This window comes from Panthera onca, chromosome B4 (assembly GCF_046562875.1).
Source record: "Panthera onca isolate mPanOnc1 chromosome B4, mPanOnc1 haplotype 2, whole genome shotgun sequence".
In the NCBI taxonomy this organism is placed as follows: Eukaryota; Metazoa; Chordata; class Mammalia; order Carnivora; family Felidae; genus Panthera; species Panthera onca.
Window position 1 is genome coordinate 140,897,872 of NC_138345.1, and position 17,381 is coordinate 140,915,252.

General features: G+C 55.1%; 1 protein-coding gene across 8 annotated transcripts in view; it reads right to left on the reverse strand.

Moving 5' to 3' along the window:
- The window catches only part of TTLL8 (tubulin tyrosine ligase like 8), a 78,956-nt gene extending 62,309 nt beyond the window's left edge, over nt 1-16,647 (reverse strand). For 4 of the 8 annotated variants that reach the window (XM_060656053.3, XM_078449271.2, XM_060656052.3 and 1 more), the window contains exons 1-6: nt 16,215-16,647; nt 8,598-8,689; nt 5,142-5,280; nt 4,402-4,475; nt 2,507-2,635; nt 1,291-1,405 (exon numbers count right to left, since the gene is read on the reverse strand). In XM_060656053.3, the coding sequence (XP_060512036.2) occupies nt 1,291-1,405; nt 2,507-2,635; nt 4,402-4,475; nt 5,142-5,280; nt 8,598-8,689; nt 16,215-16,359 (694 nt within the window). In that variant the 5' untranslated portion in view covers nt 16,360-16,647. Of the gene's footprint in view, nt 1-1,290; nt 1,406-2,506; nt 2,636-4,401; nt 4,718-5,141; nt 5,281-8,597; nt 8,690-16,214 lie in introns of those variants that run through there. The other 4 variants (XM_060656056.3, XM_060656054.3, XM_081796283.1 and 1 more) reach the window with 2 other exon arrangements.
- Between the last annotated feature and the right edge of the window lie 734 nt (nt 16,648-17,381).

A 17,381-nucleotide genomic window follows, 5' to 3' on the forward strand; every position in this document is an offset into this window, starting at 1 on the left:
GGCCCTGTCAACAGGCCCAGAAGCAGAACCCGCGCACCCCCTCCCTGCCTCTCTCCTGCTCGCCCCACCCCCCTGGGGCCACAGTGCATGGACGCCCTCACCACCTCCCCCTGCTCCTGTGCCCTCAGCCCCGCACAGAGGACAGAAGACCCCCACAGACACACCAGGACCCTGCCCACCCCAGGAGCCCGTCCGCACCTCCCTGGACATGCTGGCTCCCACAGCTCCTGGCGTGCATGGACCGAGGGGCTGGGCACAGAGGACAGCTCTGGGGATGCAGAGCTGGGGGCTGGCCTGGCTCGGAGCGCTGGCTCGTGCCCGGAGAGGCGGCCGGCACCCCCGTGAGCCAGCCCATACTCACCTCCCACCCGTGCCCTCGGGGAGGTCCGCAAGAGACTCCCACACCTTCTCACCAAAACTTGCCCTTCCTCAATGCAGAGGAAGCTGCCCCCCACCCCAACCCCACCCGCCCACCGAGCAGCTGCTGCCACATGGGCAACATCCGGAACCTGAGCTCCCTTCCCCAGCTTCCCCAGGACTCAGAGCTTCTCTCCTGAGCCTCCTCTGTCCACCGGAACAAAGACCCTGAGCTCGCCTGCTGACCCGTAGCCCCTCTGCCCGTCACACTCAGGCACACTGCCCGCTGCGGCCCGGTCCCCTCCGAGCTCCTGCCCTCTGGGTCTCTCTGAGAGGCCCCTGCTCACCACCCTCTCCTCCCCTGCACCTCTCACCTCCAGCCCGCACAGACCCCACCTTGTCCTGCCTGTAGCCATCTGCTCCTGGGAGCTCCAGGGTGGGGTCAGATCACACGGCAGGGCAATGCCGTATCTCCATGGCCCCAGGCCCGTGCTCAGGAAACACAAGTTACCCCCAAAAGGGCAGTGCTCACCTGCCCTGACCTTCCCCTTCTCTCTCCTCCCTTGGCGGGTCAATCCAAGAGTCCTCCCTCTGTCCCCAGGCCAGAGCCTGTCACCCACAGGACCAGCCCCACGCCAGCCTCTCCCAGAAGCCCAGTCAGAACCAAGCTGCTGACGCTCGGCTCCACAGCCCCCGTCAGCCTCCTGCTCCCATCCTGCAGCTGCGGCCCATGGAAACGTCTGGACCGGCCCTCACCACGTGAGACGGAGCTGAGCCCCCGGGCCTTGGGACGGGACCGGTCCAGCCCTGCAGCTGCGGCCCAGCCCCCCCTCCCTTCCAAAGGCTTCCGCAGCCACCTCAGCGAGAAAGTGGGCCACAGAGGGGCCCTGGCCGCCTGACGCCCGGTGGCCTCGCCTCCAGCCACGGACTCACCCAGGAATTCTTGCTTCTCGTTCTCGGTGCAGAGGCCGTAGCAACGTGGGAAGAAGGAGTCAGGGTCGGCCTGGACGTACCACGGTAGGTTCCTCATGTTCACACACAGCCCGATCTCCAGAGACAGCGGCACGTCAGGCCCCCGCGGGCCGTGTGCTGGTCCACTCAGACCAGCCTGAACGCCCGCCGGCCGGCAGCACCAGCTCCAAGGGGCTCTCGGGAGGCGGGGGTGCCCCCCCCCCCCCCGGCCTCCCAGTCCCTCCTGCCCCCCGGTCAGCTGGTTGTGCTGGCCGACGTGCAGGCCAGGAGGAGACAGGGGTGGTAGGTCCTGTGCTCCCCTCCCAGGTGCCTAGATGGTGCTGGGCCCAGGCCCCAGGAAGGAGGGAGTGGGCTCGCTCATGGGCACACTCACGGCTGCCCCACAAAGGTAACACTGGCTGTTACACAGGCTTGGCAGTTTTGCACCCCACGGTCCGGCTCATTGCCCCACTTGGAAAAGAGTGCCAAGGGGCCGGGAAATGCAGCGCCCACTGGCTGCTGGGCACGCTGGTGGCTACTCTGCCAGGGGGTCTTTGTGGGGTTTCTGGCCTGACTGTGCCACCTGCGGGCACGGCCCACACCCCAGAGGAGGTCACCAGGAGGCCTGGCGAGGGTGTGTAGGGGCCAGACCCCCACGGGGAGCACTGGTGGCAGTGTCAGCCTCACCCCTGAGCCTCCGGGTTATCCCTGTTGCCAGGAAGCCCCTCTACCCAGCCTCTCCCGAGAGGATACATGCAGGCCTGTCCACCCTGGGCGGACCTCAGGCCCCTGATGTAGCAGGGAGGGGGCCGTGGGACTGAAAGGGGGTGACAGGAGGGGCCGGAAGCCCCAGGGCAGGGGCGGTGGCCTGGCTCTCCCTCAGACCCAGAGCCCCTCCGGGGTGCAAAGCCCAGGTGGGGCTGTGCCGGTAACCCCCACCGCCCTGCCTGGGGTTTGGCCTGCGTGCCCAGAGGACAGTCACAGGCCAAAGGGCACTTGGGGCCCTGGGAGCAGCAGTGGGGCTGCTGAGGTGCTGAGGGACTCTGGACACCGAGACTGCATGGTGTGGCCTCTGACCAGGCAGCGGTCCCAGGGAGGAGCCCGGAGGTGACCAGTCCACGTGTCGTCCTCCCAGCCTCAGGGCCCTGGTGCCTGGGGCTCCTGTCCCGCCAGCCTCCCCGCCAGCCCTCCCACTCACCTTGGTGGTGAAGGAAGCCGTCTTCCCATAGTGATTCAGCATCTGGTCACAGCTCAAGCTGTGATAGTCAACGACATCCCTTTTGATGGTCCAGAGGAAGTACGGCATTTCGTTTTTGACCATCCTGGACTGGCAAGAAAAAAAAACCCTCATCAAAACCCAACATCCAAGGTTCATATCTTTGGGTGTTGGGGTGTCAGTAAGAGTGAAGGAAATCAGATTTTAAATGACACTTAAAGTGTGTATTCTGTGATTCTCGTCTGGAAAGCTAGAGACACCTGTTCCCTGAGGGCCTACTATGTGCTGTGCTGGGAGCAACCAGCACACAGGGGCCCTGCTCTCAAGAAACAAGTGCGGGGCTCTGGCTGGCAGCTGCAGGGGCACCAAAAGTGTGCGGCTGAGTGAGGTGTGAGCTGCCTGCCCGTGGATGCCCACGTGAGGTTTGGGGACATGCCACACGTGGGCACGGGGTGAACTCTCTGCTTCGTGGCCTGGGTGACCATGGGAGACGGCCTCCCCCCCTCCTCCCCACTCCCGCCGAGCAAGACGCAGGGCTACTGAGCTAGACCCAGGGTGGCCTTGGCGGCTATGCTTTTGTTCACAAGTAGAAGCACCTGTTTGGTCAAAATATCTCACCAACGAGATACAAGGAAAGGAAAACATTGTCCAAAATTCTGACACCCTCAAGACCCTTCAGGGTCATTCTGAGCAGACCAGCATTTGAGGGCACACCTAATGTTCTGCAACGCAGCCTGGCCTACCTGGACCCCATGTGAGGGCAGGACCGGGCTCCCCCCACCCCAATGCCAACACGAGCACCCAGAGGGAGCCGGGAGCTGGCCAGCAGCATCAGTTCCTAAAACCCATCCCAGTGCTGGACGCATGGCCTTCCCTCCTACTCCAGAGTGACGGCTAGCTTTTGTTGCCAGTTTCTGGTGCAAGTCCCATTTGTTCAAATGTGGGACAGACTGTCTTAGCAGGGCCTGGACCTTCAGCCCCCTGACTCCACACGGCGCCTCCTCGGGGTTCCCCGAGTCAACTCTGGAGCTTAGTGTCTGCATCCGGGGCTGGGCCCACTTCCCCGTGTGTCTGTTCACTGCTCCTCTGTGAGCCCTGCACACGTTCTAGACCTTAGATCGCCCCAGGTCCGTGGAGTGCCCCACTCTGGCTGGCCTCCCAGCTGCCCTCAGGGGTCTTCCGGGGACCCAGAAGACCTGTCCTCCTTCCAACCATCAGAGGTATCAGCTGTCTTCCTTGTGGAGCTGTTGGGCAGGGTTTTACGTTTCTCCCCTCCCCCACATCAGGCAACTTGCAACGTCCCCCCCTCACCCCCCACCCCGGCAGGTGCACGGTCTCCCAGTGCTGTCTCCAGGAGCCGCTGCTTCTTCAGCGCTGACCTTGCTCGTTGACTTGGGTGAGGCCCCACAAGCCCGGCCCTGCTCTGCACCTGACTCCGCCTCCTGCCTGCGCACCCCTGTCCGCACCATCGCGGCCTCACCAAGTGGCCTGTGTGCCCTCCTGCCTGCTCTGGTCCTTTCCCACGGCTTCCACAGAGTTGTAGCCACAGCTTGTCTCCTTGCACGCATGCGCACACATGGACACACGCAAGCACGTGCACGGGGCACACACAAGCACATGAACAAGGGCATGTACAGACGAACACGAGCACGCACACAGGTACACACATACACACGGGAGAGCAGGAGCATACGGACACGCAGGAGAACGCGCGCACATCCCCCCCCTCTCCCCCCCCCCCCCCCCGCAGTGAGCCCGTGCACGGATGCACACCAGCAAGCGCACGCATATGTGTCCTGCAGCCTGGCCTGCCTGGCCTTGTCGCCTGTCCCCAGGACACCCGGAAGGTGACAGTGTGAGGAGGCGGGGGGACCTACCATCACATCGTGGATGTCATCTGTCTTCTCCGGAGCCGCTTCTTGGTTTTCTCTGCCTTCCGCACGTTTCTGTTCTGCAAACACGACACCCGGAGAGTCGTCAGCACGGCAGGGCCCCGCGGCCACAGCGCACTCGCGACTCCTCAGCAACCTTCCGGGGCTCGGGCCACTTCCGCCCGTCTGAGCTGAGCGTCAGCCGCACGAACCCTCCACCGGGGGCTCAGCGCCAAGGTCGCGGACCGGCGTGGGGCGGGGCGGCCTTTGGGCGTGCGTCGTGCGTGGCGCAGAGGGGCTCGGGGAGCGGGCAGGGGGGCTGGGCTTTGATGTGCAGAGCGGGCCTGCGCAGACCCCAGGGACTGAGGGTGCACCTGCCGTCTGCGGAGCGGAGCGGGAGGCGGGGCCTCGGGCAGGGCGAGACGGGGAGAGGCCAGAGGAGGGCCGGGCAGTGGGGGGGGTGGGTGCTGAAGGAGCCTGGCAACTGGGCAGACCCGGGAGGACGACGCCTGGCATGGGCAGTGGGACACTGAGAAGCAAGCAGACCAGGGCGTGAGAGCACACGCGCAAGTGCGTGGTCACCTGCGGAAGGCAGGCCAGGAGAGTGACGGGGACACATGGGGCGGAGGCCCAGGACACAGGCCCTGCGGCCAGAACAGCATCTCCGGGGCAGTGTGACTCATCTGGTCCTCTGACAGACACACACGTGCCTTACTCCGAGAGACATGACGCCTTCGATACTCTACCTGTCACCCCCACACCGTCATCGTCCACATTCAGGAGGACCTTGGGCAGAAAGTGGTACTTCTTCTCCACCCAGCCCTTTCTTCGGAGGGCGGCCCGTATCACTGGGTAGTGCCCGTAGATGGAGAAAATCTTCTTTTCCTCAAATTGCAAGAGCATATTTTAAATGAAAGAATCGAAAGACAAGGCAGCTAATTCTCTGAGAGGAGCCTTCAGAGCAGGAGGGACAGACAGACTGCACCAGCAGGTGGGATGACACTCACGTCCTGCTCCAAGGAAACACCCGGAAACACCCAGAACGCACACACACGGGCATGGGGCTGGGTCCTCCTCTGTGGTGTGTGTCCACTTCGTGGGCCTTGCACACATGGCCCTCACACGCACAAAGGCTCAGAGGTGCAGCACAAGCAGGACCAGGGGTGTAGCCTCAGCTCAGGGCAGGTCTGGGTCTGGAAGGTGGGCCTGGGGCGGCAGAACCTGGAGGGGGTGCGATCCACACTCTCTCTTCTCGACGAAGGCAACAGTCCCTCATGCTTGGGGGTGAGAGGATGGGTGCCCGAGGTTTAAGGAGGGATGAGGGGGAGGAGTCGTTCATCCACCCAGGAAGGGCCTGAGGGACAGGAGTGCCAGCACCAGGACGGCTGGGGACTCCTCCAGTCACTGTGGGAATGAACGCAGATGCCTGGGCACCAGGCAGGCAGCTGGCAGCTGGTGGAGTGTACCTAGGCTTTCGCAGCTGGGGGATGGGAGAGTAATGGTCATGCTGGAGCCCCTGGGTCTCATGCTGCTGAGGGCACAGCCTGGACACATTCACCTGCGTTAGGGTCACAGAGGGTGACAGCTGCAGGGCAGTCAGGAAACAGGTGCATAGTCAGCAGTGAGCTTAGGGCCTTGCGAGTTTGTGGGAGCAGGCAGAGAGGGCAAGTGGCTCAAGCTCACTGGTGTCCCTGATTAGCTGACTGAATTGACCAGAAGACAGACTATCCTGGGTGGGCCTGACCTAATCAGATGCACCTCTTAAAAGGGGGTCCAGGGCTTCCCTGAAGTTGGAGATTCAAAGCAGGAGAGACCTTGCCCCATTGCTAGCTCTGAAGAAGCCAGTTCTACGGCCACAAGGGAATGAATCCTGCCAACAAGCCCAGGGAGCCCGGAGGTAGGTCCTTCTCCAGTTGAGACTCCGGATGAGACCCCGGCCCAGCTGATGCCTCATTTCAGCCTTGAGAGACCCCAAGCAGAGGACCCCACAGAAGCTGTGAGATAACAAATGTTTAAGCGGCTAAGTTCACAGTGATTTGTTACACAGCCCTGATAGCTAACACATGCTAGGATGTGTCCACACCCGGGAACACATACGATAAAGCGTGTGCCTGGGACTAGAAGCTGTGAGTTCAAGTTCCAGCACCCACGTGACAGACCCAGCAGGTCAGAGGGCCTCTCCGAGCCTCCTTCCACTCAGAAAATCTGTCCAAAGTCTGTCCTCGCCGCCCACAGGACTGGGCACCAGGACAGAGGGATGTGGACAAACTTGGCCACAGAGGGGCTGCCCTGATGGAGAGCTGGGCAGGGAACATGACCACTGACCACCTGCGAGAGTGTCAGCACCCTGTGCCCCAGCAAGACCTCCTGGCCACCCCAACACCTGGCTTGCTTATAGTTAAATTGAACAACTTTAGGAAAGCTAATTAATTTTAATCGACAGAATACAGTTCCTCGGGGAACTACAGAGTACAAGACCTGTAACATGTAAGAGAGGGGAAATGGAATTTTAAAAGTCATCGGTCCACAAGGAGGCACACGATGAGGGGGAAGCCGGGCAGCCAGGAAAAACTGAGTGGGTCAAGGAGACGGGACACATGGGGATGCCTGAGGACAGCAGGACCGCACTTACAGATACACGCAGCAAAGGCTCCGTGTTTAAGGAGTTTTAAAAATCTCAATCAATGCTGTTTACAAGAGAAAATCAAAAGCCTGAGCCTACAGACAGGTAGAACATAAAAGGATCTAAATATGAGACAAAACATCCTTTGGGACAAAATAAGCCACTAAAGAAAATCATCCCATAATTTACCAAAAGATTCACCTCACCAGGAAGGTACTTCTGTACGCAGCCACTCAGAGGGCTGTAACGGCAGAAAGCCAAAACTGACCTTCCCACAAAGTGAAGGAATCCACGGTTATCACCGGGCGTTGACCAGCTTCTCTCCCGGACCAGAGATTGCAACAAGACTCCAAGACCTGAGCACATAACCATCTCGGCCCTGACGACTCTGAATGGAGAACCCGCACCGGCCTTCACGTGAACGCACACGATGCCGGGCATACAGCGAGTCGGAACCCACGTCAACGGAATAGCACTATGCAGATGACATTCTCACCCACAGCGCGCCCGTGCTAGAAATCAGCAACAAAATACATAGAAAAGCCTCACAAGGATGGACATTAACTATGCTTTTAAGTAACCCACAATCAAGGGAAAGGAATCTATGAATTATAGAATACTTTGAACTACATCTCAACAAGAGTACTATGAAAACTTGAGAAATCAGGGGCGCCTGATTGATTGAGCGTGTGACTTGGGCTCAGGTCACGATCTTGAGGTTCGTGAGCTCCAGCGCCACATCGGGCTCCCTGCTGTCAGCATGGAGCCTGGAGCCTGCTTCTAAGATCCTCTGTCTCCCTCTCTCTCTCTCACACTGTCTCAAAAATAAATATTAAAAAAAAAAAAAAAAGCTTGTGAAATCAGCTAACGCAATACTTAAAGGGATATTTGTAGCCCAAATGTTCACATGTTTTTAGGTTTCGGTAGAAAACCTGAAAATTAATGAGCTGGCATGGTTCCATTGGCATGAAACCCCAGAGAGCACGCCAGGCGGCCACCAGGACCAGGCCGGTGGCGGCAGGCGCCCCGTCACAGTGCAGTGGCTGTGGTCTGGCTGTGCACACTCGGTCACACATGTGCACCAGCCGGACACACGTGGGCCGTGCGTTCACACTTTGGAAGCACATTTTGTGTGTGATGTGCTGAGCTCCTCCGAGCTCCTGTGTGCCCAGCCTTCTGAGCTGGGCAGGGTAAAGCCAGAGAACGCAGGCTTTTCCCCAGCGAGGGCAGCCCTCTGCCCCCACAAAAGATCACCAGCAGTTTCCTCAATCCCAGCCACCTGGGGGCTGGCACTGGGGAGCCAGGGCAGAACCAAGGCTGGTGGAGGCGAGGGCAGCAGGGGAGCCGAGGGCCTCAAAGGCGACCCAGTCCCTCTCCAAATTCCTAAGTAAATCTCCGTGTTTAAGAAGTACCCCCGCCTTGGGGCGCCCGGCTGGCTCAGTCCGAAGAGCATGGGACTCTTGATCTCAGGGTGGTGAGTTCGAGCCCCTCTCCGGGTGTAGAGCTTACTTACATCAATGAAACTTTAAAAAAAGGTGCTCCCCACCCCCAGCCCCCCCAGCCCCAAAGCGCATTTTACCTTGATGGCCTTTTCTGTTAATTGTCTTGCTATTTTGTATCTGTCTGATTTAGGGGAAGATGTCAAGTCTTGGGAAATTCCTCGTTTTAATTCTGCAGAAGAGAAACAGGCGTCAAGGCAAAGGTAAAAGCACACAGGTGACACTTGGGAAGGAGCCCTAATCATAGAAGCCCCACCCCCACCCCCGCGGCCCTCCTCCCAGCCTGCCTCCCCGGCCCCCACACCCTCCTCCTGCAACTCCTCAGCCCCTCCCCAGGCTGCACTGTGGGCAGCTCTGGCTGGGGCACCCTCTCTCCTTCTGGAGACCATGACCCCAACTCACCCTAACCCCACCCCCACCCCCCACCAGTCCAGGTCAGCCCTTCCTTCCACCAGCCCCTCCCTGCTCCTGTCCCTGACTCTGGCCACCAGACTCCCATCAGCACACACCCAGTTTTAGTGCAAACGCCTTAAAAATTCAAACGAAAACCTTCCTCTCTGCAGGCCACCGTCCTGCACACTCCTGCCTTCAGCCTCCCTCCACACCCTCACCTTCTGGGCTCCACCATGGACACGGCTCGTGCGAAAGTCACACACACACAAGCTGGTCCCATGGTCACTCCCCTGGGCCCCCCTTCCCCTCCTCACTGTGGCCCCTCCTCTCTCTCCACACCCTAACCTTGGAGGTGCCCGGGCCTGGGCCTCAGACTCCATGCTGTGCTGTCCCTACCCACTCCCTGGGCCATCTCATCCTGTCTGGTGGCTTTAAATTCCAGTGTCCCCAGGCCCCTGGAATGTGTGCCTTCCATGCAGACCACCCGGCCTCCTGACCCTCCTGGACGCCTGGTGCCTGGATATCCCAGGAGCATCGGAGGCGGGGCTAGCCAGCAGCAGACATCCACCCACCCCCCACCCCCCATCCTTCGCCCTGTGGAGCCACGCGGCCCATCAATACAGACAAAAGCAGCAGAGCCATTCGGTGGGGATGCTGTTCTAACAAATACACGTCCACGTGGAGAAAGCAAATCCCACCCCCACCTGACAACACACACAATTAATTTGAAGTCGATCACGGGCCTCAGTGTGAATGCTGGGCACAAAGCGTCCGGCAGAAAGCACCGCCCTGGGTCAGGCAAAAATCCCTGAGAGGTACACAGAAAGCACTAACTGTAAAAGTTGAAATTGGTGAAGTGAAAACGTTCGGCTGTGTTAAGGAAGTGGAAAGATAGAAAGCACGGATCGGGGGAAAAATATTCACAATGTGTCTATCAGACGAAGCCCGACACAAAAGGCGACAATGAGTGGTTCCGTCTACATGAGGTTCCGGAGCAAGATTAACCCATGGAGACAAAAGCCAGAACAGGGGAGGGAGTGGGGGGGAGGGGGAGGGCACGAGGAAACTGCCCGTGGCACCAACAGTCCAACAGCATCGCCTTGGAACGCGCGACGCCAGGCTCAGCAGAACGACAGGCAAGAAACGGAAGCCACGGAAGCCACGGAAGCCACAGGCACACGTCGTGCAGGCACAGCCACCAGGAACTGACAGAAACTCAAGCTAGGGGCAGTGAGGACTAAGATCTTCAGGACAGCGCCTCGTGAACACACGCGGGGCCCCCGCTCAACAGCTGACACGCACGCGACCTCCAGGACGCAGGGAGCGTGGGTTAAAATAGACCGTAGAGAGGCTCTGGTTTGTCCTCTGGCCACAGAGCAATGAACTGAGGAGTCAGCGACAGAACAGAATGTCTCAGAAAACTCCTGCGCGTTTAATACACAGATCATAATACACACGTGTCAGGGAGGCAGAGGGGAAAGGGCTGCATAGTTGTTGCCCAAATGATAATTAAAACACCAAGTATCAAACCTCGTGGGCTGAAGTTAAGTTGTATTTACAGACGTTTTTAGCTGCAGATGCATATATTCAAAAATAATAAAAGCTAAAAGGAATGAGTTAAAAGCATCCAATTGAAGATCTTAGAAAGAATGCTAAATTTAAGCCCAAAGATATTACAAGAAAATGAATAGAAAGGAGACGTTAATAAATTATTTTTTTAAATCCAATAAAGAGGATGGGGGCGACTGGGTGGCTCAGCTGGTTAAGCATCCGACTTGGGCTCAGGTCATGATCTCGTGGTTCGTAAGTTCGAGCCCCACATCAGGCTCTGTGCTGACAGCTCGGAGCCTGGAGCCTGCTTCGGATTCTGGGTCTCCCTCTCTCTCTGCCCCTCCCCTGTTCACACTCTGTCTCTCTCTCTCTCTCTCAAATAAGGATTAAAAAATATTTTTTTAATCCAATAAAGAGGCTTAATCAAGCCAAAGGTTTAAAACTAACAAAATTAATAAACAATTGGTGAGATCAACTAATAAAAAAGAGAAAAGGCATAAAAATGTAATTAAAAACCTTCCCATAAGTAAAACTCCAGGGCTAATGGCTTCATGGGTGAATGCTACCCAACACTTAATCTTGTACAACTCGTTTCGAGAGGAGAAAAAGTGTGGCCATGCCTTACTTGTTTTGTGAGGCCAGCGTGTTACAGGCCAGTGTGACTGAAACCACAGATGATAGAATCATACACAAACGAGGAGCAAACTGCACCCAGCCACGCAGAGCACAGTCACTACGTCACGGCCACGGCCATGCAGTCTCAAGGCTGCATGAGAAAAGCAAACCCTGATTCACCAAGTGAAGAGAGGAAGAAAAATCATAAATCCCATCCCAACAGACACGGAAAGGTCTTCATAGGCCCTGATTTCCCTTCAGGCTGCAAGCTCTTGGTGGACTAAGACACCCACAATCGGCCTGGCAGTGACCCTCGTGGCACCGGCCTTTGGTTTCTAAGCGCGCCCGGCCCTGAACCCGAGGGCCCGAGCCCCAGGAGAGCTGGGATTCCCGGTCGGGGACACCGGACGCCCCAGGCGATACAGGGCATCTTGACGCACTTACAGCCTGGATGGAGGGACAGCAAAGAGATGTAGAAGGGGAACAGAGGCAGGGGGCTGAGTGTGGACCGCCGGAGTATCACAAAACGTGATGGTGACCGGCCAGACATGGTGCAGACGTCCGGAAAGATTCTCAGAGGTGAGAAAGCCACAACAGAACCCTCACCTGAGGCCGTCAGGGAGGCCTGGCATTCCAGCGGCTTCCCTGGGAACCCATAACTGCCGGGCACAAACAGGCACCGAAGCAGACCTTCTGGAAGGACATGGACTTCGCAGAGGCCAAGGAGGCCTGCCCGTGAGGGAAGCACTTCTCACAGACCGCAGCTCATCACCTCCTCGGTGCGGAGAAACGGCCATTCACGCGAGGGCCACCAAGGGCAGCTGGAGCCAGGGGGAAGGTGAGCGGGTGCCAGAGCTGGGGCCGGGGCCGCCACAGCCTACAGCATCGTCATGGTGCCCCTCCTACCCCCTGCCCAGGCCTCCTTCCCTCAGGACTTTGCAGGCACTGATCCAGGAGACCTCGGCCCAGTCCCACCTCAGAGGGATTCGCTAGGGAACCCCCCCACCCCCACCCCCACCCCACACAGGGGACGTGGACAGTCACCAGGTGCCATAGCACCACCCCTCCTGTGGCCTCGCGGAAGGCTGCTCTACGAGGGAGGGGTGCGGACGGCACTGCTCCAGTGACTGGTGGGGGCACTGCTGACGGGGCAGCCAGACACGGTGGGCAAATCAGGGGCACAGCGCCACCCCCAAAGGAGCCTTGACAAAATACTCAACCCAAATCTCATCAAGCCTCCGGAGCTCATCTCCAGATCACGAGGGTCATGCCGGTGACAGAGGAGGAGAGGAGACCACCATGCGGCAACAGCCGGACAAGTCCCAAAGGTAGGACTGTCTACACAACAAGAGGCTATTCTATTCAGTAAGTCTAGCTCTTGAAAGCACAAGGCAAGAGAAGGGTAAAAGATAGTTGAGAAACAGGACTGCCTAATGCAGTGGGTGGCCCTTGACCAGATCCTGATTTGAACAAACCAGCTCTGGGCCTTGCTGGGGAAATACAAATATATTCTGGGCATTGGATTTTATTAAGGAATTATTGTCCCTCTTATCAAATGGGAAAAAAGAGTTTAGTTATGTAAAAAATGTCATTTCTAGAGACACCTAGTGAATATTTAGATACATACTAATGTTTACTTATCAATAATAAGAAAACTTAATAAAATCATTATTAAAAACAAAAGAGAGACGGTCTCTAATATCAAGAGGATCAATTTGTCAGGAAGAAATAAAAGTTCCAAATGGGCATAAACTTCACTGTATATAAAAATATAAGTAGGCAAGGCTAAAAAAAAAGACATAGAAAATCCACAATCATATTGATATTGGACCTACTTCTCAGTAAATGAAAGATTAAACAAAGAATCAGTAGACTGTAGCAGGTTTGAACATCATGATCAACCAGCTGCACTTAAATGATGTACATAGACACCATGTTCCACAACTTGAGACACATATTTTCTTCCCTTAACGTGTCTTCCAATATAGATTGCATCCTAGACCATAGAGTCTCAATAAATTTCAAAGGATTGAAATGATATAGATTAAGTTCTCTGAAAACTCTTAAATCAAACTAGAAATTAATAACAAAACATAACCAGAATTTTCTCAAATGTTCAAGTTAAGTGGTACACTTTAAAAATTAAACATAGACCAAAGGAGAAATCAAGTGAAAACTCAAAAATGACTTGAGTTGAATGATAATAAAAATATGACATTTCAAAGCACTATAATGCAGCTAAAACAGGGATTAGAGAGAAATTTATAAATTTAAACTCATATATTAGAAAACAAATTGAAAACTATCTAATCTACCATCCCAAGAGGCTAGCAAGAACAATTAAACAAAAAGAACGAAGACAGAAACAATGAAGAACAGAATTCAATTAAACAAAAAACCTAAGTGCCCTAGAGAAAATTATTAATAAACCAAAAGTTGGATCTTTGAAACAATTTTTAAATTGACAAATATCTAAATAGCTCAAGAAAAAAGAAAACACAAATTATCAATATCAAGAATTAAAAAGGGGACATCATTACTTATTGTACAGATATTAAAATGATAATAAGATATTATAAACATCCCCATGCCAATAATTTGACAGTTCATATGAAATAAACATTTTCCTTGAAAAATACAGCTTTATCAAAACTGACATAAAACGGGAAATCCAGGTAAGCTTATTTCTGATAAAGAAATTAATTCCATAATTAAAAAGTTTCCTACAATGAGAACTCCAGGTCTATATGGCATCACAGATCAATCTTTCCAAACATTGGGAGGTGAAATACCTTATATAAGCCATTTCATTGACTAGGGAAATAAGAAACCCTTTCAACTCTTTTTAGGTGGTCATAAATTTAACACCAAAACCTAACAAGGACATTACAAGAAAAGAATAGTACAGCCAATCTCATTAATAAAAATAGGAGTATAAGTCTTAAAAATTTGTACATCAAATCCAGTGACATATAAAATACATGACCACGTGAAGTTTATTCCGGGAATACAAAGTTGGTTTATATTTGAAAATTCATGAACATAATCCACCACATTAACAGACTAAAAGAAAAAAAACATATATCATCATCTAAACAGATGAAGAAATCATGTGATAAAATGTAATAACTATTCATTTTATCACATGTAATAATTCTTCATTTTAAAATTCTCATTTTAAAATAAGCCAGGAATAAAAGGGAAATTCCTTTAAAGTTTGTAGCAACATCATATTTCGTGGTGAAATACTGAGCACTTTTCCCCTCAGTGTGGGAACAAAAAAAAGACGTCCAGTATATTACTTCTATTCAACATCATACTGAAAGTACTAGCCAATGCAATAATGCAAGAAAAGGAAATAAAAGGTATAAAGACTGAAAAGATTTGTAGATGATGATTGTATACCTAAGAAATCTAAATGAATCTACTACCTATTAGAATTAGTAAGCAAAGTCACCAAATGCCAAGTCCGTATATCAGAGTTAATTGTGTTCCTATATACTGGGAACAATTAGAAAATGAAACTCAATAATGTGATCTCTAAAAAAACATCAAGTATCTCGGAGTAAATTTAACACAAGAGGTCTTCCATTCCTGTACCCTGACGACTACAAAATACTATTGATAAGAATTAAAGAACTAAATGTTCTTGGGTTGGAAGACTCAATATTGATAAAATGTTAATTTTCACCCATATTGATCCATAGATTCATTGTAACCAAAATTAAATCCTAGCAGGATTTGTGTGTGTGTGTGTGTGTGTGTGTGTGTGTGTGTGTGTGTAGGGGGTGGGGGTTAAATTAACAATTTAATTCTAAAACTTACATGGTGATGCCAAGTCTAAGAAAACCTTAACAAGTCTTGAATGATGAAGTCATACTATGAAATATTATGACTTATTATGAAGCTACTGGAATTAAAACAGGGTAGTATGGACTCAGGATAGGCAGAGAGATCAATGAAACAGAATGGAGAACAAAAAGTAGGACTATGTCTGATTTTCCACAAAGATGACATTGTTTACAGGGCACAAACTGGGTCAATTAGATAGTCATATGGGGGAAGAGTGAACATTTGCCCTCTGACCCTTACCTCACTCCATACAATATAGTGAATCCCTATGAATTGTGGAGGTAGAGGTGAAATGTAACATTATAAAGTTTCTAAAGGAAAACATGGGATGCTATTTTCTGGACAATGGAGTGAGTACAGATTTCCTAGTAAGATTCAAAAACCACTAACTATAGAAGAAAAGATCGACAGTTACACTTCCTTACAATTAAGAGGTTCTGATTCTCAAAAGTAATCAAGTGGCTGAAAACACCAGCCACGGGCTACCAGAAAGTATTTATGTCTAGCTGAGAAAGAACTGGTATCCTGAATAGACGAGGCATTCCTACAACTCAGTAAGACCCACAACCCAATCTAATAATGGCCAAAAAACTGGAAAAGGCACTCCACAAAAGAGCCCCACATGGCGAGCAAGCACATGAAAAGAGCTTGATATCTCTTTGGGAGATGTAAAATTGAGCTTGACCCTCTTTGGGAGGGTAAAATTGAAACCACGGTGAGGTGCCATTACACACCCACCCGATGTCCAAAATGAACAGGACAATACCTATTACTGGCCTGGATGTGGAGCCACTTGGCCTCTTCTCCCCCGCGGGTTAACATAAAGCTACACACGGGCCTGGACGCAGGGGTTCCACCCCGAGGCATTTACCAACAGGAACGAGCACATGCACAGGGATTCACTCGGGCCCAGGAAAGGGCTCGCCACTACTCAGTCCTCCAGGATAGCGCCTCAACGTGAGCGTTGGACTTTGCACCAGTTTCCCAAGAGGAGCTCTGAGGTCGGCCAGTTTGGAGGGCAGCAAGGTGGAGGGCAGGGGGCTGGAAGATGAGGGGGGGTCTGGAGCAGGGGTGGAGGGGGCAGGGAGGCGGAGGAGGGGTCCGGGGAAGGTGGGTCCTCAGCACACTCTCTGCGGCCCGTCTCCCCGACCGCCCTCGCGGAGCTTCACGTCCCTGGACGCCCTTAGTCCACACAGCGCCCTGCGCTTTGCGCCTGAACCCTTTGCCCCCACCCCGTTCGCGCCTTAAACCGCGGGCGGCCAGAAGGGGGAGAGCACGACACTGACTATTTTCTTCTCTCAGGTCTCCTTCCAGGGAGGCGGATGAGAGCCTCCTCCTTTCGCCGGGCTCCATTCCGACCTCCTCCGGCAGCTCGCCCCTCCTCGCATCCGCTCGCGCCCCTGCAAGGAGAGGGGGCGTCAGGGAGGGCATCCCCGCGGGGCGGGGCGGGCCTGGGCCTGGGCTCGGAAGCCAGGTTGAGGGGAGGGAAGGTGTAGCGTCGGGCCGGTCTTGGGGGGAGAGGGGGACAGGGTAAGTCTAGATTTGTAAGGGCAGATCGGGGTCCGGGGAGGGGGGCAAGTCTAGACTTCCGGGGTGGGTCTGGGCTCCCGAGGACTGAAGGGGTGGGCAAGGCTGGAGCTCCAAGGGGAGCGGGAGGGCGGGCCGAGGGGTTGGGAATCAGGTCTGGGCTCCCGAGGGTAGCGTGGACAGGTGGAGGGGTGGTGGGTAGGTCTGGGGTGGGGTGGAAGGTCTGGCGTTCCACGGCAGAGTCGTTCTGGGGTTCCGACGGGGGTGTCTAGAATCCTGGGGGCGGGGGTGGGGTGGGGGGGATGGTCTGGAGTCCCGGGACGGGGGAGGGCGGGTCAGGGATTGCAAGGGCAAGAGGGGCGGGGCACGGGGTCCTGTCTGGCATCCGCGGGGGCACAGGTCGGGATTCCGCGCGGAGGGGGCCGCGTGCTCACCCGGGACCGGGACCGACCCGGTGGCGCAAGCCGCGCCCCCGCCCCCCGCCGCGCCGCCCGGCGTCCCGCGGTTGCCCGGGGCAACGGGTCGGGGCGGTGCGGCGCATTGTGCAACCCCGGCGCTTGGGGTGCTCGGCCCGCGGGGCCCTGGGGGCGCGGCGCGGCGGCCGGCGCGGGGCGTGGGGCTGCGCGGGCGCGCGGGCGGCGGGGGGCGCCGGGAGCAGCTGCGGCGGCGTTGGCGCGGACGGCGGCGCGCGGGGGGCGCTGATCCCCGCGGGCCGGGGTCAGTGGCGCGCGCGCTGGGACCGAGGCCCGGGCTGCGGTCCGAGACGCGGGGGCGGGGGCCGGGGCTCCGGGCCATGGTGTCCACGGGGAGGAGTGGCCGCGCCGCCCCCGCTCGGGGTCACGCGGCCCCGCCCGGCGCGGGTTGTCGGGGTCACACAGACCCGCCCTGGCAATCAGAGGCCCCCCAAGTCATAAAGACTCGAAAGA